Here is a 25082-nt window from a genome sequence, read left to right as displayed (position 1 = left end):
TCCTTAAGAGAGCATCTAAGTTGGAAACCAGTGGCTCACACCTGTAATCCTATCTACTTGGAAGGCTGAGATCTGAGGATTGAAGTTCAAAGCCAGCCTCAACAGGAAAGTCCATGAGACTCTTATCTCCAATTAACCACCAGAAAACCAGAAGTGGAGCTGTGGCTCAAAGTAGTAGAGTGCTAGCCTTGAGTGAAAAAGCTCAGAGACAGCACCCAGGCCCTGAGTTCAAGCCCCATGACTGACCAAAAAAAGAATGAGCAAGCCTCTAACACCAAGGCTTCCATACTCAAGCTAGACAGTCTGGTGGCAAGGTCCTTCCCATCTTTTATTATTTAATTAGATTTGTTTTTGTGCCAGTATTGAAGCTTGAACTCAGGGTCTGGATCTGTTCCTTAGCTTTTCCCCCTCAAGGCTGGCACTCTACCATTTGAGCCACAGCTCTAGCTCTGGTGTGTGTGTGTGTGTGTGTGTGTGTGTTTAATTGGAGACAGAGACCATGCAATTATACTAGCCTACAGGGCTGGCTAGGGCTGGCTAGGAGACTGGCGGCTGGGCCCTATATGGTGGAGGGAAGTAGCTGCCGGGCAGCTCATTGGCCAGCAGGGGGCAACTTTAGGCTATTTCCCATCCAGGATTGGAGCTGAGATTTGAGGCCCTGCTAGGGCCTAGGGAAGGTCCGTTCTGGAGCTGTGCCTAGTCCAAGGATAATGTGGGGACATATACCCTGGCAGCTTGTTCTTCTTGTCCCTTCTGGTTCCCTTGGGACCTCTGCAAGCAGAGGTATCAGTCTGGGAAGAGTCAGCAAGCAGCTCAGGAGTCAACCACGGTGTATGGAGAACCTACTATGTACAAGTCACCTACTGAGTGTTCTCATAGATAGTAAGAGAGGTGAAATTTTGTTATACCCACAAGCCAAGGAGCTGTTATAGGTGCAGTTCAAGTCAGTTATCAATAAAACACATGGCAAGCTCACAGGCAGGCAACCCAAAGGTCTTTCTGACTCCACCTAGTGTCTGTATACTCCACTCATGGACCAGATGACCAACGGACCAGATGGCCCAATGACCATAGTCAGGGTCCGTACACCACCTGCCCTGCTTCCTAGATCCATGGCAACAGAACGATGTGCAAATATAGCTAATGGGCCAACTCCAAGATGTTCTAGAGCAGCTTGGACATACTAATTAGGCAACTTCAAGTTGAGAGTGGTTGAGAGTAGCTAGGACATGCTAATGAACCAACTCTAACGTGTCCTCTAGAACCAACTCTAACGTGTCCTAGAGGTGGCTTTGATTTATTAAAGAACCAACCCTAGGGTGGTTAGGCTGTGGTCTTGGTAATAGACTAACTCTAAGGGTAGCCAGATTAAGACCCTGAAAATAGGCCATAAAGTCTTGTAGACTCCAAACTTCACATTCCAGCCTCACATCCTCCAGCCTCAGGGGATCCTTCCAGCTGTCTACCTCTCCTGCCAGACTCTCTTGTCCCAGCAACATGCTCCCTCTGGTGAGTGCTGATGAGCAAACTTGCATAATCATAGTGGATTCCAGACCTGTCATTGTTATTATTGCATAGAGTAACAAACGACTTGATGTGTGAGTGGTGACTACTTGTTAGAATTTTATTTTGAATTGTTGTATTATTGCAGGACATCTTACATTTGAGTCTTTATGGCATACCTATTCTACTGCCATCATCTCACATCTTGAGATGGAGACAGAGACAGATTTCTATGGTGGAGGTGGGGTGGGGTGGGGTGTGTGGGGGTGGGGGGGAAATCCTTCTGTTCTCAGACAGAAGAATTTTCAGACAGTTCTTTCCAGTTTGGGGTCCTCCCTCCCTGCACCTCCTCCGCCCTCAGAGCTCCCTCTGGAACTTTGCAGGCTCTGGAGAGCTAGCTACTGTCTTTAATTTCTGGCTGTGGAGTCCCAGGGAGAGTTCACTCCTAAATCTAGTAGAGGTCAAATCCTTCAGGCAGAAGATGACTTCCTAACCAGAGAATCTGTACACTCTGTCCCAAAGCTCTGGGAAGCCAGCCCTCCATGTAGCTGTTTTCACCCACTTTCACTTCCTACTTCTCCTTGGGCCTTGCACAATGCTGGGGACAGGCCTGGGAAAGTGGGTGACGGGGACGGGATGGAGGAAGACACCCCAGAGGCCCAGCCTGGGGAAGTTGTGTAGGTAGGAGGAGCATGGTCTAGCTTCTTCCCAGTGGCCATGGCTTCCCCAGTTGGTACTAGGCTTGTCTGTAGCCAGAACCCCATCTATCTCCTCTAGCGCTGCCCCTAACCAACTCCTTTGGGCTTACCCACTCAACTCAGGGTCACCTGCTCCTTACATGGGCTTATACTCTTGACATTTTCCAAACACTAGACTTTCTTTCTGTGTGTTTCTCTAGGGCCCTCAACTTCTGAGATACATGCTCTGAGGACTGGCCTAGGATGTAGGTTTGGGCATGGGCAGTTGGGGAGCAAGAATCTGGGTGTTGGAGGCTTATGTATGTGTGCATGCACACATGTGCCCCTACTGGAGCTTGAACTCAGGGCCTTGAACTCTAACTTGGCTTTTTTTTTCTACTCAAGACTGATGCACTATCACTTAAGTCACAGCTCTACTTCTGGCTTTTCTGCTGGTTATTTGGGAATAAGTCACATAGACCTTTCTGCTGGCCTAGATTCACACCTCAATCCTAATCCTCAGATCTGAGCCTCCTGAGTAGCTAGGATTGTAGGTGTGAGCCACAGCTCCCCACTGCCAAATTTCTTTTGAGCCTTGGAGTCTCCAGAGGAAGCAGTTTTCAGCCCTGGGACAGGGAACAAAGCCTCAGAAGGGGCAGAGGGCACAGAGCTGGATGATGTCAGCATGGCCGAATGCAAGAAGTGGAGCTTTATTCCGCCTCCCCTCCCCACACACTAACAGTCCTCATTTTCAAATTGCCAAGGGTCAGGGCAATAGGAACAGATGAGATTGGTGAACTTAGCTGGCACATAGGTTGGCACTCAAGGAAAATCAGAGCTGGTGAAGATTCAAAGAAGTGAAGTCCAAATCTTCCAGTATGTCTATGGAAAACCAAGATGTGACAGAGCCAAGCCCTGTGTATCTGGAGGATGGTCCAGAGGCTGAGGTCTGGCTAGGTGGCATGTTCACGCTGGCAGCTCTGGTGGGGCAGCAGGGTTGACTAAGGGCAGGGATGTTGCAGGACTAAGCTCTGGACCTGTGATTCCCTAGCTTGGCTACCCTGACTTTGGAACCGGTGCTACATCCTTCCCAGGGAGTGGTGAGGTACACCCCACTGGCATAAGGGGCTGGGGGGAGAAAACAGGCGTCAGGGAGACAGCCACTTTGAGCAGGCCAGACAGTGCGGGGATCAGATTTCAGCCCAGCTGTATTTTTGGCTGAATGAGGGGAGGGGGGAGGGGGAGGCCAAGTTGGGTAGGCACAGCTGCCCCATGGGGAGGCAATCCCACCCCATTAAATACCCTCACACTACCTCCATCCAGATAACCACCCATCTCCTGACTTCCCCCTCTTCCCCCCACCACAGAAAGAAAGAGTCCAGTGCTCCAGGACTAGGGGATCACTTTGGGCTTCTCTGGATTGAGGGTGAGTTTCTGTAGGGTCTTCTTGATGCGCAGTGCGGTGAGGCGGGCAGAAGGGTTGGGGTACCAGCATTCCCGCATCATCTGAGCCAGGCCACAGAGAACCTAGGGGTTTGGAGAGAGGCAGAGAGGAAGCAGGGACATAGGTCAGGAAAGAAATGAGGCAGAGAAGTGGATGGCCCAAGAAGACAGATGCAAGCAGAAGGATGGGAGAAACAAAACAAAACAATACAGGAAGAGGGAAATGAGGGTGTTGGACAGGTGTTTGTGAGGAAAGGCAAATGGTGAGAGTGAGGATGGAGAGGCCAGGAAAGGATGAGGAGAGGAAGAGACATGGAAGCAGAAGGGAATGGGTAGAGACAGGTAGAAGAGAGAACAAGAGCATTCAGTCTCAATCCCTCATGCTTCCTGAGTGAACAACACCTATGCCACCAGGATCCCCAGGGAAGGGCAGCTCTGCTATATTGGGGCTTCGGCATCCCCAGCTGAGACCCTCCCACACAGGGCATGACTAGGCCTAGTTAGTGGGCAATGGAGGAATGAGTGGTGGGCACTGTTCTAAAAATACATGTGAGGCTGGTAACATGGCATACTGGTAGAGTGCTTACCTAGCATGCATGAAGCCCTGGGTTTGATTCCTCAGTGCCAAGTGGTAGTGTGCTAGCCTCGAGCAAAAGAAGCTCAGAGACAGTGTCCAGGCCCTGAGTTCAAGCCCAAGACTGGCAAAAAATAAAAAATTGTCCAGTTAAGACCTCAGCCTAGGGGCTAGGAAGGTGGCTCAGTGGTAGAGCGCTCGCCTTGCATGCCTGAGGCCCTGGGTTTGATTCCTCAGCACCACAGAAGCAAAAAGAAAAAAGCTGGAAGTGGCGCTGTGGCTCAAGTGGTAGAGTGCTAGCCTTGAGCTGAAGAGCTGAGGGACAGCACCCAGGCCCAGAGTTCAGGCCCCACGACCGGACCAAAAAAAAAAAAAAGACTCCGGCCTAGGAAGCTTGGTCAGCCCAGAATGAGCCAGTCCATCCCTTCTAATCTCTAAAAGTGAGTGTGTGTGTGTGGGCACACACGCACACGTACGCACACAAGATGCACAGGAATGCATGCATCCATTGGTTTTTTGGTTTTGTTTTGCTTGCTTTGCTTTGTATTGTTCTGGTAATAGCACCAAACTCAAGGTCTCGTGCTCTCACTCGGCATGTTTGATCAAGGCTGGAACTCTAACACTTGAACTATAGCTCTACTTGAGGCTTCTTCTCATGGATTTTTCTGATCTTAGCTTCCTGAGTAGTTTATGGTTACAGGTATGAGCCACTAGTACCCAACTGCATCCATGTGGTTTATTTTGTGAATATGTATGTTGTATAGAAATGGTTGTGTCTGTTTGCATAGATATGTGTGCATTTATTAATTCTTTCAGTAAATATTCATTGGGCATATACAGAATGTAGGCACTATTGTAGGTAACAGGGATAGAAGATGAGCAGAAGCTGGGTGTTGGTGACTCAAGCCTGTAATCTTAGCTACTCACCAGGCTATGAGCTGAGGATTGAGGTTTGAAACCAACCCCATCAGACAAATCTGAGAGACTCTAATCTCCACTTAACTACCAAAAATCCAGAAGTGGAACTGGCTCAAGTAATAGAGGGCCCAGCCTTGAGCAAAAACGCTCAGGGACAGCACCCAAGCATGTCTGCACGCACATGCACATGCACACACACAGAGAACAGACTTGGGGCCAGCAAGCTAACACATATGTGCATGTGTAGACATGAATGTCTTTGTATGTGAAATGTTTTGAGGGAAGAAAAAAAACAAAATTCTGTAACTCTATAGCAGAAAATGCACCAGAGATTTTCCACAGGTAAATTAAGAAGAGGGTTCTGAAAATCTCACATTGAATAAGGTCTTGGATAGAAAGCCACAGGCCAAGAATTCAGGAATACACCCCCTATTGAAGAAGCAGAGACACTAGTTCCTGAGCCCAGAAACGCAAACTGTGAGCCTCAATCCACCCTGTGCCATCCCAGCCTGAACCCCAGCCCCAGCTCCACAGAGGCCTTACCGGGTCTGCAGCTAGCCGGTTGGGGATGGTAGGAGTCTGCTGGTCAATACACACCACCTTCTTCATGTCCTCGAAGCTGGGGTCATTGGGCACCACATCATAGAAGGGTGGCCTATAGTCCTCTACAAGACCTGAGGATTGGGGCGGGTGGGGGAATATAAGCCGTTGAGCTCAGGAGGCTAAATGGCTCCTAGAGAACAGCTTTGCCCAGCCTCTGTTCCAGGAGCCAAGAAGCAAGTTGCCTGGCTATGCTACCCCTGAGAGGGATACTGTAAGATAATGAATGTATTCATAACTAGTAACAACTATTAACATATTTATAACTAATAATGATTACAGTTTTTATTTATTTACTTTTTCCCAGTCATGGTGCTTGAACTCAGGGCCTGGGCACTGTCCCTGAGCTGTTTTTGCTCAAGGCTAGCACTCTACCACTTGAGCCACTTCCAGACCACTTCCAGCTTTTCCTGTTTATGTGGTACTGAGGAATTGAACCCATGGCTTCATGCATGCTAGGCAAGCACTCTACCACTCAGTCACATTCCTAGCCCATGATTAGAGGCTAGTGCTCTACCACTTGAACTACAGTGCCACTTCTGGCTTTGTTCTTTTTGCTTATGTGGTGCTGAGGAATCGAACCCAGGGCCTCATGCATGCAAGGCAAGCGCTCTACCACTGAGCCACCTTCCCAGCCCTGATTACAGTCTTGGTTTTACACTTCCCATGTGCCAGGCATTGTACCGGATGCGAGCCCTGTTATAGGAGCTATCTTGCTAGTGATTTTGACATCAGTGTAAGAGGGGCATCATTAATATCTCCATGCTATCAATAAAGAAACTGAGGGGCTGGGAAGGTGGCTCAGTGGCAGAGCGCTTGCCTTGCATGCCTGAGGCCCTGGGTTTGATTCCTCAGCACCACATAAGCAAAAAGAAAAAAAGCCGGAAGTGGCGCTGTGGCTCAAGTGGTAGAGCGCTAACCTTGAGCTGAAGAGCTGAGGGACAGCGCCCCGGCCCAGAGTTCAGGCCCCACAACCAGACCAAAAAAAAAAAAAAGAAAAAGAAACTGAGGCTCAGAAAAGTAGGGCCCAAGCTTACACAGCCAGATTCAAACGTACTTGTTAGATTGTTAAACTAAATCTTGTCCCAGTCTTTCATCAATTGCCTTGTATCTAGGGCAGGATGCTGATGCCCACCTAATGATAACAGCACCTACTATTTACTGAGCACTTACTAAGTGCCAGGTACTGTCCTAAGTACTCTGCATTAAATCCTTACAACATCCCTAAGGACTTAATAGTTCCCCCTTTACAGCAAAGAAATTAAGGTTAGAAATTTAGTGATAGAACTGCCAGGTGCTGGTTGGTGGCTCATACCTATAATCCTAGCTACTCAGGAGGCTGAGATCTGAGGATGTTGGTTTGAAGCAAGCCCAGGCAGGAAAGTCTGTGAGACTCTTATCTTCAATTAACCACCGGAAAACTGGAAATAGAGCTGTGGCTCAAATGGTAGAGCCTTGAGCAAAAAAAGCTCAGGAACAGTACACAGGCCCTGAGTTCAAGCCCTATGACTAACAACAACAACAACAAAAATCTCTCCTAAAAGAAAGGATTTTTACCTTGGCCCAGATAATGTCCACCCACTGTCAGGTAAGACTGGGGTCTCCACGGATCCCATCCTACCCCACTCTATCCCCAGTGCACTGGCCTTTGGAGCTTTCCGAACACCGTGGGATGCAGTCAGCTTCATGCCCCATTCTGCTTCTAGGCCTGGCCTTGGCCACACAGGCTACTAGTGGAGCCTTCTCCAGCTGTTCTCCCCATGGCGAGCTTCCAGGCCGCCCCTGTGCCGCTCACGCCTTAATCAGTGTTGCACAGAGGCCTGAGTGTGTCTAATGAGCCTTTAATCAGCGCCCGGGCTGACACCAGATTACAGTGTTTATAATGCGCCTGGAATCTGTGTGCAGCTAACAGAGCTTGCCCTCCTCAGCCCAGGAGTCAGAGGCAGCCTTCCCAGCCCTGCCTTTCCTGCCGGTAGCCTGGTCTTGGCTCCATCCAGGTGTCCTTTCTCCACACTCTAGCCTCTTACTCCACTTGGCAGTTTACGCACCGGAATTAGAGCCCCTTAAGAGATTTCCAGAGGAGCAGGGCACAGTGGCTCAAGCCTATAATCCTAGATATTTGGGGGAGGCAGAGGGTGGGGAATCACAGTTTAGGGCCAGCTAAGATTAAAAATAAAGAAGTTCAAGAGATTTCATCTTAACCAGCTTCTGGGTTAGGACCGTATATGCTGTTTTCCCAGCTATAGATCTTCTATATAATGACTGCACAGTGTGTCATGTGCCTGTTGTTCCCAGAGACACAGGTAGGCCTAAGTGGGAGGATCCTAGCCCAGGCAGGCCCAGGCATAAGGCAAAACCCAACCTTGAAAAACACTCAAGGCACACTGGGCACCAGTGGCTCACACCTATAACCCTAGTTACTCAGGAGGTTGAGATTTGAAGATTGTGTTTCAAAGCAAGTTTGGACAGAAAAACATATGAGACTATTTATAATTAATCACCAAAAAGCCAGATGTAGAGCTATGGTTCAAGTGGTAGAGTACTATCCTTGAACAAAAAAGATCAAGGGCAGTGCCCAGGTCCTGAGTTCAAGTTCCAGGACTAGCCAAAAAGAACAAAAAGCAAAATGAGGCTGGAGGTGTGGCTAAAGTGGTAGAGCACCTGTGTAGCAAAAAAAAGAAAGAAAAGAGAGAGAGGGAAGGAAGGAAGGAAGGAAGCAAGGAAGGAAGGAAGGAAGGAAGGAAGGAAGGAAGGAAGGAAGGAAGGAAGGAAAGAAGGAAGGAAGGAAAGAAGGAAGGAAGGAAGGAAGGAGAAAAAGAAGAGAAGAAAAAGACAACTCTGGGCTGGGAAGGTGGCTCAGTGGTAGAGCTCTTGCCTTGCATGCCTGAGGCCCTGGGTTTGATTCCTCAGCACCACATAAGAAAAAAGAAAAAAAGCCAGAAGTGGTGCTGTGGCTCAAGTGGTAGAGCGCTAGCCTTGAGCTGAAGAGCTGAGGGACAGCACCCAGGCCCAGAGCTCAGGCCCCACAACCGGACCCCCCCCCAAAAAAAGAGAGAGACAACTCCCCCAGAGGGTCCAGACTGTCAAGTCAATGACCCTGGGGACAATTGAAGTCCCAAGGACTGACTTCTAGGAATGTTTTTAGCAATGAGAATATTTCTGAGCAGAGACAAGTCATGTCCTGAGGATTTCCCCCAATCTGTAGGACTCCTAGCAGCCCCTGGCCGTGGCTGGCCTCCACACAGGCTGACAATGCCCCCATCAGTCCAGATGACCTCACATCTCCCGTCCAGCCAGGGCTAAAAGAGTACGGACCACAGGGCTGCCTAGGGCAGAGTCATTACCAGTCTCCCCAAATCAGAGCTGTGCCTCACACCACCATGGCAATCCACAGCATAATGAAGCTGCAGTCTTCAGGCAGCACAGGTACTGTGATGGGCTGAGGAAATCAGGGACCAGACATTTAAGTGCCACTGTGATGAGTACTGGCCCCAGAATCAGATCACCCACTCTCAGACACCAATGAAGCCTCTAGCCAACTATGATTCCGTGCCTCGCTCTCCTCATCTATACAATGGGGACATTACTATATTAGGTACTCATTACAATAATGGTCACTAATATTTATCTCTAGATAGTTCTGAATACTTCTGTTGGATTAGCTCAACAACTATAAGCTATTTAGGTTGCTTTTCTGGTTTTGTTTGTTTGTTTGTTTATAGTACTGAGGTTTGAACTCAGGGCCTTGTGCTTGCTAGGTAGATACCCTTCCATTTGTGCCACACTGCCTTTTTTGTTTTTATTTTTCAGAGAACATCTCTCATTTTTGCCTGAGGTGGACATGATCTTTCTATCATTGCTTTCCAAAATAACTGGGATTGAACCACACTTGGCTTATTGATTGAGATGAAGGTCTTGCTAACTTTGGGGCCTCAAATCACCATCCTTCCAATCTTTGCTTTCCAAGCAGCTATAATTACAATCATGCATCAGCATGCCTGGCTAGCAGATATTCTTAATTATCACTTTACAAATGAAGAAACTAAGGCACAAGGAGGTCAAGTAACCTGCCCAGTCATTATATACTTGGAATTGAATCTAAACACTCTGATTCCAATCCTTTAACCACTAAGCAATACCCCCACCCCTCTCATCCAAAATGGGAGATGTAAGAAAGATAGTATGTGGAGAGAATATAGCATGCCACATATTTAGGCTCAACACATGTGAGATAATATTTCAGGTTTTACAGCCACATTCAGACACATGCTCCTTAAAAGGTCACTTAGGCTGAATGCTGGTGGCTCACACCTGTAATCTTAGCTACTTGGGAGGCTGAGGTCTGAGGGTTGTGATTCAAAGCCAGCCCCAGCATGAGATTCTGATGTCTAGTTAACTACCAAAAAAAAAAAAGCTGGAAGTGGGGCTGAGGTTCAAGTGGTAGTACACTAGTCTTGAGCCAAAAAGCTCAGGGTCAGTGCCCAGGCCCTAAATTCAAGCCCAGGACCAGCACACACACACACACACACACACACACACACACACACACACACACACACACACACACACACACACACACACACACACACATACACGGCCACTCGGCTGACTCAGCCAGTGGGTGACAGTGAAGAATACTAGGAGTCATAGCTTCAAACCTCTCAGGCCATGGACAGCAACCACTGCAGGAAGCCCCCTTCTCTACCGGCCTCCTTCCCCTGCTCCCATGCTGAGCATGGTAGCCTCTCACCATTGATGATGGTCCTCCGGGTGATCTCCCACAGCACCAGGCCAAAGGCCCAGACATCAGTCCATTTGTAGGACTCAAAGCAGTCAGTGCGAATCTGCTCATCCAGCACCTCGGGCGCCATGTACCGCTTGGTGCCCACTCTCGGGTTGTTGCCGATGTCCAGGTAATCGCTACCCTGGGAGTGTATCACAGCCAGGCCTACGGGTAGAAGATTTGTCACTCTAGCCACTCAGTCTGGCCCAACAGAGCTATTTCCAGAGGCAGGGGGCCCAGGAGGCAGGAGACAGACATAGGGGAGCAGACAGAGAGACCTGTCCTAAGATTGACTGGAAGGCAGTGGCCAGAGGGAGAACACCTATTCCAGTTACTCTTCTCTTGTATAGACCCAAGAACCCACTGAGATGTGAATAGGCAAGGCTGGCTTTATGATGTCCATTTCACAGAGAAGAACCATGAAGTCAGTGCTGGAGAATGGGCTGGGGGATGCTGGGGAGCATGTGCCCAAATGAAGCCAGGATGAGGTTCTTGGACTCCTGGATCTCTTCCCTCCTGGAGCTAGTGTGGGTGGTGGAAAGACTCTGGCCTTGAAAAGGGAGTTAAACGAGTCACTGGTGGTTCATGCCTGTAAGCCTAGCTACTCAGAAGGTTGAGGTCTGAGGATTTTGTGGCTCAAAACCAGCCCAGGCAGAAAAGCAGGAAAGTTGTGAGACTCTTATCTCCAATTAACCACCAGAAAACCGGAAGTGGTGCTGTGATTCAAGTGGTAAAGCACTTGCCTTGAGCTGAAGAGCTAAGGGGCAGTACCCAGGCCCAGAGTTCAAGCTCTACAAGTAACAAAAAAAGAAGAAAACAAAAAAATGGAGGGGGGAGTTATATGGGGGCACCAGTGGCCCATACCTGTAATCCTAGCTACTCAGGAGGCTGAGATCTGAGAATCATTATTCAAGCAAGATGGACAAAAAAAGTCCGTGAGACTCTTATCTCCAATTAACCACCAAAAAGCTAGAAATGGAGGTATGGTTCAAATGGTAGAGTACCAGCCATGAGCAAAAAAAGCCAAGGGAAGGTATAAGGCCCTGAATTCAAGCCTCAGTACCAGCACACACACACACACACACACACACACACACACACACACGCACACACACATGTACACATGCACACACACAGGGGGATTTAAGACAACTTTAGGACTCTTGTGAAAGAGAAATGAGACAACAGATTTCTCCAAGTTTTCAAGTACTAGTCATAGTCTCAGTTCATCAAAACAGGCAAAGAAGCCCAGAGTACAAACTCTGTCCACCTGCCTAGGGTCCTCCTTGCCCTGCCTCACCTCCTTCTCCCTCTTCAACCCCACTTTGCACACCCACCTAGGTCAGCGATACAACACTGCAGGTTGCTCTTGACTAGCACATTGCGACTCTTGAGGTCACGATGGGCGATGGCCGGTTTGCCCTGCGTGCCAAAGATCTCCATGTGCAGATGTGCCAAGCCGCAGGCAGCAGACGCAGCCAGCCTCAGGGCCAGCTGGGGTTCCAGGGTCTGTCTCTGTAGAAAGTCATAGAGGGAGCCATGCTCGTGGTAGTGAGTGATAAGCCATAGCTGTGTGCTGGAGTTGCGTGAGGTCATGTCGGAGGCGATGAAGCCTGTGTGTGAAAGAAGGATCAGGTGACTGAACCAAAGGACTGGGGAAAAGGGAGGCTGGACTGGTCAGGGTCCAAGGTAGGACCCTGGCATCAGTGGCCAAAGCTGGAGCTTGGTTAGGGATTCATTTCATTCTGATCAGGGAGCAGAGTTACTGGAGCCAGAAGGTAAGCTGAAGGTGGGCTGGGAGACTTTGGATTAAGTCAAAGTTGAGAAGTGTATGGACTCCAGCCCGAGAGCAGGAGATGGAAGCTCCAAGCTTGGCACAGCAGGGGCAGTCCCCCCTCTACTCCCCCCACCCTTGCCTAGGATGTTGTCATGTCTGAGCAGCACCGTGTTGTAGATCTCTGTCTCCCGGAACCATGACTGTTCATCTCTGGAGGAGAAGATCTTGACTGCCACACTCTCGCCATGCCACAAGCCCCGCCACACCTCTCCATAGCGTCCCTTTCCTGGTTCAATGGTCAGAGGAGAAGGTGAGAATCACACACAGCTCTGGAAGTACCTTCTCCCCCATCCAGATGCTATGCCAATCCTACCTACAGAACCTTTAACTTTATGCATATCTTTATTTTTTTTTTTTTTTGGTGTCAATCCTGGGGCTTGAACTCAGGGCCTGGGCTCTGCCCCTGAGCTTTTGTGTTAAAGGCTAATGCTCTACCACTTGAGCCACAGCTCTATTTCCCACTTTTTTGGTAGTTTAGTAGATATAAGAGTCTCAAAGAGGGCTGGGAAAGTGGCTCAGTGGTGAAGTCCTTGCCTTGCATGCATGAGGCCCCGGGTTCGATTCCTCAGCACCACATAAGCAAAAAGAAAAAAAAAGCCGGAAGTGGCGCTGTGGTTCAAGTGCTAGAGTGCTAGCCTTGAGCTGAAGAGCCGAGGGACAGCGCCCAGGCCCAGAGTTCAGGCCTCACAACCAGACCAAAAAAAAAAAAAAAAAAAAAAAGAGTCTCAAAGACTTTCCTGCCCTAGCTGGCTTTGAACCATGATCCTCAGATCTCAGTCTCCTGAGCACTAGGATTACAGGCATGAGCCACTGGTGCCAGGTTCCCATACTATGTTTTGCTCTTGCAAAAAGACTTAGGCCCTGGTCCATCTCTTACTCCCTGCCGCAGAATTCCCATTCTCACCCTTCTCTTTCTCTTTGACTCTGGATGCCACGCTTTCCCTTACTCCTCCATGCTTACAGAAACTCTTTGTCCCATCTCCCCAAGCCCAAACCTTCCACTCACCCACACACTCCACCAGAGCAACCTGGCGCGCCACTGTCCTCTGCACCAGGAAGGGAAGCCCTGAGCCACTGCCTGTGGTGCAGTCACTGTCCAGGAAGTCCTGGAAATACCAAGAAGCTACTCAGAAGCTAGTCCCACCACACAGCCCCCTTCTGGCCTCAATCAGGTCACTACATGCTCCTCACAGGACCAGTTCTCTGACAACCCTAATTTCTGAGTGGACCCCCACCCCCACCTGACTCTGTGGCTCCTGTCTGCCCACACCTCCATCCTGGGTCCCAGGATCATACCCCCAGCATGCTGTCCCCCTGCTCAGATGCCTTCAGGATGAGGCTCGACTCGCCCAGGTCGCTGCGTAGACCCCGCTGTTTCTCTCGCCTTCGCCGGATATGCCACACTCCCAGAGCACCCAAAGCCACCAGGACCAGTAAGGCAAGTACAGGACCCAGGATCAGAGGCAGCTGGCTTATTCCTGGCTCCTTCGTAGGAGGTTGAGTAGCTGGGGGAGGGGGACACTAAGTCCCAGCTTCCACCAGGCCAGCTCCTCTGCACTGGGCCAGATCACTGTGCCAGTCCAGTGGCAGCCTCCTGCCCCTGCCCTGTTATGAGGCAGAGGAGAAGACAGCAGGGTCTGAGAAGATGGGGAAGGGCTGGCAGGCCACCAGACTTACCCTTGAGCACCAGGGACACGTTGTGGTTACAGAGGGGACTGTCGCAGCAGTAATGATTGACGAACTCAGTGGGGTGCCCCCTGCAGAGCTCCTGGTTCTGGCTTCCACAGCCCCGATATTCTTGGGGGTCCTTGTCCTGCTCCCTAACCAGCACCACTGTACACCAGATGCCCAGGCAGGTAGGCTCCCTGCAGTATGGGCTCTTACACGTGCAGTTCACCAGCGGGCGCCGAGAAGGCTTCATGGAGTCACCTGAGAGACACACTGCAAGCTCAGCCATGCTGGGCACAGCTTTCCAAAAGTAAGATCCACATCCATTCCTGTCCCAACATCCCCTCCCTTCTGGTCCCTCAAACAAACCCTTGGAGGCCTTTGATCCCTTACTTCCATCCCCTGACCATCCTTCCTCAGGGCCTTACCTCAATGGGGGCAGCAGAGATTGAGAAGCTAGCTTTTCCCCCTGTCTGTCCTGACACCCAACCAGGCCCCTGAAGACTCTCCAAGACTCTCTTTGCTAACACTCTCCCCCCCAACCTGTAGGAGCCCACCCAGGATTATATTAAGAAGACAGCAAAAGCTGTCAGGATGTGGAGATCTGAGGCTCAAAAGAAGTTGGTGAGACTTATCTCCAATTAACCAACAAAAGTGGAGCTGTGGCTCAAGTGGTAGAGTGCCAGCCTTGAATGAAAAAGTTAAAGGGACATGAGTTTAAGCCCTTCTCTCTCTCTCTCTCTCTCTCTCTCTCTCTCTCTCTCTCTCTCTCTCTCTCTCTCTCTGTCACACATACACACACACACACACACACACACACACACACACACACACACACACACCAAAGAGAGTTGGGACAGCTGGAAGTTTAGCCTAATTGAATCTTTCTATCCCCACCTTCCAGCCACTCCTAACCGCTCTGCAGTACCTCAGATTCAACCCCAGCAAGAGCTGAGTTGTGCCCAAATAGCCTTTCTCCATCCAGGCCCAGGTTCTTCCCATACTCACTCTGAGTCAGGCCCAAGGCCATCAACAGCATCAGAAGACTCCTCCCGGGGAGGCCCAAGGTCATGGTCCCTGGAGAGAGGAGAGTGAGAGGAGGGGAGGTAAGATCTACAAATGTGACAGCTGTGCTCTCTCCTACCAGAAGGAAATTACTGGAAGGTTTGAGGGGGGGAGGAGGCAGAGGCCACCTCCCCAATCCTACGTCTGGTTTTGGGGCGGGGCCTGCAAGGGAAGTCCTGGTTCACTTCCCCATGGAAACCATCCTGTTAGGGGTGAAGGGTGGAAAGCCATGTTTCAGTGACTGAGAACTGGAAAGAACCCCAGATCCGCACAGTCTGCTGCTGAGCTTAGACTGGAGCAGGCTGGGAGGGTTGCAAGGAGAATCTCTTCTAGCAGCTCCCCTCTCTCAGCCTCCACCTTTGCCCACCCTTTCCCAGAACAACCCCCACCTCCCCCATCCCTAGCCCTGGCAGCCTCAAACATAAACAGGCTCCTGTCTTCACTTCCTGCCATTCAGGGTCCCGCCAAGTTGGGAACAGGAATCAAGATTGTTTAGATTGGGGTCTGGATAGAACAGGCAGGAGTCACGCAGAGCAGGGAATTAAGGGCATGTTGTCAGGGCAGGCTGGGGCAGCCACAGGGCCTGGAGGACCCACTTTGGGTTCAAAGAACTACCTGACACAGCCAGAGAGGAGCCCTGGCAAGTCAAAGGACAGTTTCTGATGTTAGAGAAAGGATTAAGGTTCACAAGGGAGGAAGCTTGTCCAGGGTCAGGCAGGACTCCATTGCAAGAATAGGAGTCCAACCCAGGTGTCCAGATTCCCTATTCTGGGCTCCTCCCTCTGTCTCCTCAGTCTGAGCCTGCAGGATTGTCACCAACATGGAAAGGCTTAGCAATTCTATGTCATGCCAACTGTAAAGAGACCTGTGCCAACCTCACCAGAGACAAAGGTGCCCTCCAGAGCCATTCCCTGACCCCTTCTTGTCCTTTTGTGCTGAGAAAGAGTTAGGGGTGTGTGGGCCAGTGATGCGGGGGGGGGGGGGGGGCGGGAACGTGAAATACACTTGCACACATGGTGGGCCAGGGTTAGACTTTTCCAGAAGTGTCCTAGAGACTGTTAAAAGGAATCATTCTGGTCTATGATAGTCTCCATCTGGTCTATGAGAGTCTCCAACTGAGGACCCAAGTAGACTTGTGAATTAGAAGCCACCCCAACCCCACTCTTCATTTCTTACAGCTTTAGAAACAGAAAATGTGGGTTGAGGCTGCAGCATCAAGGACTTTCTGATGAGCAGAGTGGGGAGTCATGTGTGTAGGGATTGGACCCCAAGAGAAAAAAAGTTTTATTTCTGGCCTAATACAGGTAAGGCTGGTAGGTTGCTGGGCACCTGTAATCCTAGTGATTTAGGAGGATTGAAGTTCCGGGATAGGAAAGTCCTTGAGACTCTTATTTCCAATTAACCAGGAAAAAGCAGAAAGGGGAGCTAAGTGACCTAAGTGATAGAGCACCAGCCTTAAGCCAAAAAGCAAACAGACAGCACTCAGGCCCTGAATTTAAGCCCCAGTACACACACACACACACACACACACACACACACACACACACACACACACAAAGTGAGGCTGGTAAGGATGTGATATAGCCAGGTTACAAAGGGTCCATAGTCTCAGACTGGTACCAAATGAAAATCCAAGATGCTGGGGCTTTGTGGGCAGAATGGCTGAGGGTAAAGTGGTAAGGGGGTTTCATGGGCCTCTCTGGCTGATGGCAGCTCTAGCCTTCCTGTCTGGGCTTTCTCTGGCCCAGAGGCCTGGCCTGGAGAGGAAGCAGAGCCCTGGGCTGCAGCATTGTCCCTGGCCTCTGCCTGATCTCCTGCCTCATTCTTCTGGGCAACCAGTGAGGACTCTGGCAATCACTTTGCAGTGGGCCAGGCAGAATGTTCCAGATAAGCTTGCCCACTAAAGTGTGGTCAAGCAGTCACTCTTGGCAGTCATCACTTGCCCAGAAAGCAGCTAAGAAGAGGGTATGGGGCAGGAAGTGGCTAAAACCAAAGAGACCTCTGGCATTCTTCTGGATCCTTCTATCCAAGCTTGCATTTCCCTCCCCGTCTCCTGGCCACCTGTTTGCCTTCTCTATTACACAGATGCACAGCTTGTGGTCTCACCCCTAACTCCAGATCCCCATCCAGTCTATCTGGAGACCAGCAAAACAAAACATGCTTTTGTAAACTGTTCTCCATGAAAGTCTGGGCAGTTTGTGCAGGCACTCGGCGGTAATTAACACATCCTACACAGAGCTGTGCCTGGCTCCTGAGCTGTCATTCTGCTGTTCAATGCCCTGCTGGGTGAGTGGACATGGGCCGCAGAGAGAAGGGATTCTAGATCTTACTCTGTGTCCATCTCCTGGGGGAGCAAGAACAAGCAAGGCTAAGTACAAGGCCAAGGACTTAGTGACACTGTAGGGTGAGTGTGGGGATGAGATTTTTGATCTGGACATTAGAAGTACAGGGAAAGGACAGTAACATTGCAGAAAGTCATATATGATCTAATCCTTGGAGTGTGATGGAGTACAATTGGGATGTCCAGTTCTTGTGTGTGTGTGTGTGTGTGTGTGTGTGTGTGTGTGTGTGTGTGTGTGTGTGTGTTTGCTGGTCCTGGGGCTCAAATTCATGGTCTGGGTGCTGTCCCTGAGCTTTTTTATTTAAGGATAGCTCTCTACCACTTGAGACACAGTTCTACTTTTGGCTTTTCTAGTAGTTAATTGGAGATAAGAGTCTTTCAGACTTTCTTGCCCAGGCTGGCTTCAAACTGTGATCCTCAGAGCTCAGTCTCCTGAGTAGCTAGGATGACAGGTACAAGCCACTGATGCCATGCCAGGATATCCAGCTCTTAAATATGCTCCCAATAAAGCTAAATGCAGGAGTGGATCTGGGTTCTTTTTTATTTTTTATTTCTGTTGGTCATGGGGCTTGAACTCTGGGCCTGGACGCTCTTCAGCTCAAGGCAAGCGTTCTACCACTTGAGCCACAGGGCCACTTCCATGAATCTGGGTTCTTACCAAGCCAGATTCAGAGCCGACTGCATACAGTTCACACTGCATCTGATTGCCTCACAAACAAACTTGTATGGCTTTCTACTATCTTTTGGCTTCTTAGCAAAGCTGCATGGAATATCTCCTGCAGACTGAAGTATCAGTGTTACTGGCCAGAAATCACAAATGTTAAGATAATTCCAAACATTAGCTTAACACTGTGAAATAACAGTAATACTTCACTGGTTGTAAGTACTAGTTACATTTTGCCAAGTACTGAACTTGAATGGTTTATTGCATTTAATCCTTACAATCCCATAGGGAAACTGGGGTTCAGGACAACACATCACATACCCATAATCATTAATGTGCCTTAACCAACTTAGATTGCTGTTTATAAATCCTTTCCTGTTAGCTGGGAGCTAGTGGCTCATACCTGTAATCTTAGCTACTCAGGAGGCTAAGATCTGAGGATTGTAGTTCGAAGCCAGCCAGGGTAGAAAAATACATGAGACCTATCTCCAATAAATTACTCAGACAAAACTGGAAATGGTGCTGTGGCTCAAGTGATAGAGTGCTAGCCTTGAGCAAAATGAAGCTCAAGGACAGCACCCAAGTTCTACATTCAAGCCACAGGACTGTCATCAAAAGAGAGAGGGCTAGGAATGTGGCTTAGTGGGTAGAGTGGTTGCCTAGCATGCATGAAGCCACATAAACATAAAAAGCCACAAGTGGTGCTTTGGCTCAAGTGTTAGAGTGCTAGCCTAAGCAAAAGAAGCTCAGGAACAGTGCCCAGGTCCTGAGTTCAAGCCCCAGGACTGGGGCGGGGGTGGGGGGTGATTAACAACAATAGTAAGAAAATACAGTAATTTTAACAACCTGCTTTTTTAAAACAGTCTTTTTTCTTTTCTGTCATTCATGGGACTTGAATTCAGGGCCTGGGCACTGTCCTTGAGCTTTTTTGCTCTACCATTTTGAGCCACAGTGCCACTTCCTGTTTTCTGGTGTTAATTGGTCTCATAGACTTTCCTGCCTGTGCTGGCTTCAAACAGTGATTCTCAGATCTCAGCCTCCTGAGTAGCTAGGATTACAGGTGTGAGCCACCAGTGCTCAGCTTCAGGCTTTGCTTTTCTCTCCTTTCTTTCTTTCTTTCTTTCTTTCTTTCTTTCTTTCTTTCTTTCTTTCTTTCTTTCTTTCTTCCTGTCTCTCTGTCTCTTTCTCTCTCTCTGTCTCTTTCTCTCTCTCTCTCTCTCTCTCTCTCTCTCTCTCTCTCTCTCTCTCTCTCTCTCTCTCTCTCTCTCTCAATCTCTCCTTCCTTCCTTCCTTCCGTCCTTTTACCTTTTTAGGTCCTGTGGATTGAACCCAGGCCTTACATTTGCTAGGCAGGCATTCTTCTGAAATCCCTAGCCTTTTTGTTAGTGCTTTGTTTTTTAGATTGAGTCTCACTAATTTTGCTTGCAATGGCTTTGAACTCCCATCCTCCTGCCTCTTGAGTATCTGGGATTATAGGCACGAACCACCACGACTGTAATCCCAATCATTATAAGGCTACTTGAACAGAAGCCCTACAACAACCTCCATAGTCAATTTGAAAATCATAACAGCTAATGAGTGACTCATGGGCAGGCGGGCAGCACAGCGTGCACACACTGGACCCAGGGATAATTCACATCTGAGGTGGGCAGAGAGGGATGACACAAGGTTTCAACACACAGTTCAGGACTGTGCACAATGTAGAATTTAGAAATTGGTCATTTCTGGAAGTTTCCACTTAATATTTTCACACTACAGCTGATTGCAGATAACCAAACTCTGAGAAAACAAAACTGCAGATAAGGAGGGACTATTCTATAATAGAGAGATGAGAGTGTAGGCTCTGGATCATGTAGACCTGGGTTCAAATCCACTCTCAACCACTTGTATCTATCAGAATTGAAGTAAGTTACTTAAAATTTCTAGGTGTAGGCTTCCCCTCATAGGTTCAATGGAAATAATAATAGTGTTTATTTCATAGGTATAATGTAATAAAGGTATTTAGCAGAATACTAAATGGTATACAATAAGCCCTTAATAAATGTTATTAAAACCCCAACCATGCTATTGACACCACCTAAGGAACTCTGGACAAGTTATTCAGGTCGGAACCTGTCTCTTCTTCTGGAGGCTAGGCATAATAACCCTTCATTTGCTAGACTGCAGCCAGGATTACATGAGACAAAAATGTCTGGAAGTGTCTATGTAGTAAGTACTCAAAACAAAAATGTAGCTGTTTTTTGGTGGGAGGTGGTATCCTGGAGCTTGAACTCAGGGCCTGGGTGTAGTTCCTTAGCTTTTTTTTGCTCAGTGTTGGGTCTTACCACTTGAGCTACTACACTTCTACTTCCTGCTTTTTGGTAGTTAATTGGAGAGAAGGGTGTCACAGACTTGTCTGCCCGGGCTGGCTTTGAACTCAAATCCTCAAATCTCAGTCTCCTTTTGTAGTTAGGGTTATAGGCTTGAGCCAAGGGCTCCTAGAAAATCTAGGCGTTTTGTTGTTGTTTTTGTGTTGTTGTTGTTGTTGCTGTTGTTGGTGTGGGGCTTGAACTCTAGGCTTGGGCCCTGTCCCTCAGCTCTTCAGTTCAAGGCCAGGGCTCTACCACTTGAGCCACAGTGCCACTCCCTGTTTTCTGGTTGTTAATTGGAGATAAGAATCTCATAGCCTTTCCTGCCCTGGGTGGCTTTGAACCAGAGATCTTCAGATCTCAGCCTCCTGAGTAGCTAGGATTACAAGAGTGACCCACCAGCACCTGGCTTTTTTTTTTTTTTTTTTTTTTTAAATTCAGTGACATAGAAGCCAGGTGAGAGGCCAGATGAAAACTCAGAAGCTGCTCTGGCCTGGAGGGTACAACCTTTCCTTGGAAAATAAGACAGGATACAGTCAGCTCAGGAGCTTCAAAGGCTTCAGCCTCCTAGGAATCCCCTGGAATCCCCTTTGTCCTAGGTCCTGAAGGAAGGCTGTGACAGGGGACTTTGTGAGGCCATACAGGCCTAGGCTGAGTGGGGATTGTGAGATGACATTGGCACCAGGTTCCTGATCTGGGAAAAGTGGGCTCCAAGCAAAAGCCAAGAATGTGGAATGTGGGTGGACATTCACACCTGCGCTCTCTCTCTCTCTCTCTCTCTCTCTCTCTCTCTCTCTCTCTCTCTCTCTCTCTCTCTCTCTCTCTCACACACACACACACACACACACACACGACCCTGCAGGTCACAGGAGCAGCAGAGCTAGAATCCTTTTGAGTGGAGAGAGGTTGTGAGAGCCCCCTTACTCCCCTCTTCCCCCCTACTCCTCTCTCCCCCCTCACTCCCCCCTCGCCCCAGCTCCTGCGCGTGCGCGTGCGTGCTCACACCTAATAGGAGCAAAGGTTTTGGATTCCGAGTGGAGGAATTCGCCCGGCTCCTCCCAGTCTCAGGTGTGGGCTGACAGCCACGGGACGGCTGGGACAGCTGGGACAGCTGGCTCTGCCCGAAGTAAGGGGGCCTTAGGGCGGGGGTCAGGCCTCCCTCCCTCCGACTTCGACTCACCTTTGGGCGCGGGCAGGACCGGAGTGTGCGGGCGGGGCCTCCCCTCCGCAGGGGTGTCCGTGGTCGTTGTAAGAGCAAGGGGCTGGGGGGGGGTCCGGGGTCCGGGGTCCGGGGCTGGGATCGGGGCTGGAGCCGGGGAGGGGCTCGCTCTGCGCGCTAGCGCGGCGGGCGGCCTCCCAGGACTGGGAAGGGGACGGAGCAAAAATGTTTCTTATTCCAGCGTCTTCCTGCCTGGCCCAGCTCCACCACTCCCTCCTAATAAACCGTTTCCTATTGCCCAGCTCACCCACAGGCCGCCCGATCGCCCCTCGCTGGGCCTCAGGAGCCAGGCCTCTCCAGTGTGGTTTCCAGACCCCCCCGCCCCCCCTCCAGGACACTCATCCCCAGGCCCCCTGCCCCGGCCTCCCACATCCTCCTTCCCGAGGGGGCGGACCTTGGTGGACTTGCGCCATGGGTCCCTTGGGTCCTGGCGGGAGCCCTGGGGGCCAGAGCCGAGTTGCTGGAGTCTGGAGGCCCAGAGGGGGTTAGCTCCCCCCCCAACCCGCTCCCCCCTGCAGGAGCTGATGGGCCCTAGGGGAAGCAGGGGACCGAGGGAAGGGCACACGCAGGGGTGGTCTGGGCAGATCCTTACCCCACTGTCACTGGGGGGTTGTTAGTCTAGGAGGTTCAGAGCAGCAAGGATAGAGTTTGGGGTTGGAAGGTTCCAACAAAATGTTGGCTCCACTCTTAAAGACTTCCCACTCGGCTTAAATTCTTCTGGCCTCCTCCCTCTGGCCTCTTTATGCATCCATCCCCTCTCCTCTTTTCGAAGGCTGCCCCATGGCGCTCAGCCCATGGCTAAAGAGGTCAAGGTAGGGTGGTTCCTGTGTCAGGGGTGAGGATGGTTTGCATCTCCAGGCTCAGTGTAGCCCCTGGGACAGGTCAGGTCGCCCTCTCCTTCAGGGGTGGCCAGAAATGAAAGGAGGGCTGAGAGCAGCCTTGGAATTTCTTTCCAAAAAGGGCCCCTCACATGAGGCTTTAGAAAAGGGGGGACAGAGTCTCCAAGGCAGTTGGAGGGAAGAAGAGTAGCTTCAACTTTATAAGAAAATTAACTCTTCCTCCTGATGCTCCAGCACACGCTGGGATTGTACAAACACCCTGCCTCACTTGGCCAAACTTGAGTTTTATTCTTAGCCTTCTGGTTATCCACACAGACTGAAGTCAGACAACTCCTGGGACTCCAGGCTAGTTACTAACCTTAGGCAGGTGATGCCTCCCTCTGGCTGCAGGTCCCTCCCCTCTGTTAGATGAGCATAGTACACAAATTCCACAGCTAAGGACATAGTGCTCATCTGAGCACACAGCAAAGATGCTGCATGCTGAGGAGACACAAAATGGGCCCTTGATAAAGGAGTTTGTTGATTAAGTTAATATGAAAAGGCTGGGAGTAGCTGGGGGCCAGTGGCTCATACCTATAAACCTAGCTATCTAAGGATCCTAGTTCAAAGTCAGCCTGGGCAAGAAAGTGCATGAGACTTTTTTTTAATCCAGGACTGGAACTGAGGGCCTGGGTGCTATCCTTGAGCTCTTCTGCTCAAGGATAGTGCTCTACCACTTTGAGACATTTTTCTGGTGGTTAATTAGAGATAAGAGTCTAATGGACTTTCCTTCCCTAGGCTGGCTTTGGACCTCGGTCCTCAGATCTCAGCCTTTTGAGTAGTTAGGATTACAGGTATGAGCCACCAGTGCCCCCTTATAAGACTCTTATCTCTTCCACAAAAGTGGAAGTGGAACTGTGGCTTAAGTGGTAGAAGGCTAGACTTGAACAAAAAAAGCTCAGAGGCAGCACCCAGGTTCTGAGTTCAATCCCCAGTACTGGCAAACCTACACAGACACACACAGACACACACACACAGGCTGGAGTAGAAGTGGCCTTGGTGCCCAGTTGAAAGAGTGAACCTCTGAAGATATCTTGCTCCTATGAGAGGATTCTAGAAGATGGTCCCGGGACATTCCACCCCACCCTATGACAGTTGAGTGGCTCGTGGAGACAATGGCCAGAGGCTCAGACAGGTATAAATTGTTGACTGACCTCATTTCCTCCGCTGAAACCCTCCCCACCCCCACCCACAGCCGCTTCACAGCTTGTAAGCGTCATGAATTCCCAGAAGCCTATACAACCAAATTTCAGTGTCTGGACCGACCATGTCCTGCAGGCAATAGGAAGTCCTATGGGATTACAGTATCTGCTCATTCAGATGATAGCCGCTACTTTGGCACTCTATTAGTGCATAATGGGGGTGTGGCTACACGCCATCTTTCACACCCACTCTTCCCCCTGCTTGCTATGGCTTCTTGCCAATCTCTCTGGCCCCAAGTCCATGGATTTCTGTCCTGGGAAGTGGGAGTGAGAGCCCTGGGCCAGGATCCCATAGGATCTCCACAGTGTGAATTCATTGCTTGGCTCCTGGGGAAGGCAGCTATGAGAGACTCTGGAGTTGGTCAAGAGCTTGAGAGTCTCTGAAGAGAGTCAGTGGGGATGGGAGGCTTTCTGTGGGCAGCTTTGTGAAAAGATTAAAAGTAGAGGAAAGCAGGGCAAAAGTAGAGGAAAGCAGGGCACCGGTGGCTCACGCTTGTAATCCTAGCTACTTAGGAGGCGGAGATCAGAGGAGCCTGGTTCCAAGTTAGCTAAATCCGAGACACTCATCTCCAATTATCTAGCAAATTGCTGGAAATGGAAGTGGTAGAGCACTATCCTTGAGCAGGAAAAAAATAGTGAAGCAAAATTACAAGTCCCTGAGATCAAGCCCCAGTACAAGAACAGGAAAAAAAAAAAAAAAGGAGAGGAGGAAGAGAAGACCTGGTAGAAGATGGTGCTATTCATCAGCTATTCATCACTTTACCAAGCACAAAACCTTCTTGACCCTGACTGGTGCTTTTTTTTTTTTTTTTTTTTTTTTTTTTTTTTTTTTTATGGTCCTGGGGCTTGAACTCAAGGCCTGAGTGCTGTCCCTGGGCTTCTTTTTACTCAAGGCTAGCATTCTTCCACAGTGCCACTTCCAGCTTTTTCTCAGTATTTTATTGGGATAAGAGTCTCACAGCCTTCCCTGCCCAGGCTGGCTTTGAACTGAGATCCTCAAATCTCAGCCTCCAGAGTAGCTGGGATTACAAACATGAGCCACCAGCGCCAGATTTGACTGGTGCTTTTGAGAACATTTGCAAGCCCCAGGCTTCCCACAAGCACACAGAGAGCCTTGGGGAGTAATCAGAGGAAAGTCAGAGAGTTGGAGAGAGCTCTGGGGCCTCAAACCAATGAGGACATAGAAAAGGAATTACACACGGTGTCCAAGTCTACAAGAATAAATTGCTCACAGGGACCAGCTGTTCCCTATATTCAGTGTGGACAGAATGAGAGGAAACAGGCCAAGGGATTCTGATTTAGATTTAGATACACAGAAGGATTTCCCAGCAGTGCTTGAAGCAGATATCTGAAGGTTCTGGG

At 49.7% G+C, this 25082-nt stretch overlaps 1 protein-coding gene across 2 annotated transcripts; it reads right to left on the bottom strand.

Moving 5' to 3' along the window:
• Positions 1-1610: 1610 nt before the first annotated feature.
• Positions 1611-21785, bottom strand: Acvrl1 (activin A receptor like type 1). 2 transcript variants are annotated; one of them, XM_070041389.1, is made up of 10 exons: positions 21602-21785; positions 15012-15080; positions 14013-14264; positions 13632-13840; positions 13342-13441; positions 12415-12561; positions 11836-12111; positions 10466-10663; positions 5659-5789; positions 1611-3707 (listed from the first exon to the last, which is right to left on the bottom strand). In XM_070041389.1, the coding sequence occupies exons 2-10, from the start codon at positions 15073-15075 to the stop codon at positions 3573-3575; spliced, it is 1512 nt and encodes a 503-aa protein (XP_069897490.1). In that variant the 5' UTR covers positions 15076-15080; positions 21602-21785; the 3' UTR covers positions 1611-3572. The 2 variants fall into 2 exon arrangements, with proteins under 2 accessions (XP_069897490.1, XP_069897483.1); XM_070041382.1 differs by having other exon boundaries at positions 14013-14276; positions 21602-21769.
• Between the last annotated feature and the right edge of the window lie 3297 nt (positions 21786-25082).

Source organism: Dipodomys merriami, unplaced genomic scaffold, assembly GCF_024711535.1.
Source record: "Dipodomys merriami isolate MVZ:Mamm:240054 unplaced genomic scaffold, mDipMer1.0.p SCAF_10, whole genome shotgun sequence".
Classification (NCBI taxonomy): domain Eukaryota; kingdom Metazoa; phylum Chordata; class Mammalia; order Rodentia; family Heteromyidae; genus Dipodomys; species Dipodomys merriami.
The sequence above is the reverse complement of the archived record's forward strand: the minus strand, read 5'-3'. Positions and strand labels throughout refer to the sequence as shown.

What these genes read in the sequence shown, in the direction of transcription:
- Acvrl1 (XM_070041382.1), bottom strand. Translation starts at nt 15,075, where the DNA reads ATGACCTTGGGCCTCCCCGGGAGGAGTCTTCTGATGCTGTTGATGGCC. An exon ending in CAGACATGACAACATCCTAG is followed by an intron (nt 12,112 to 12,414) that starts GCAAGGGTGGGG and finishes TTTCACACACAG; the next exon opens with GCTTCATCGCCTCCGACATG. An exon ending in ACCGGCTAGCTGCAGACCCG is followed by an intron (nt 3,708 to 5,658) that starts GTAAGGCCTCTG and finishes CCAAACCCCTAG; the next exon opens with GTTCTCTGTGGCCTGGCTCA.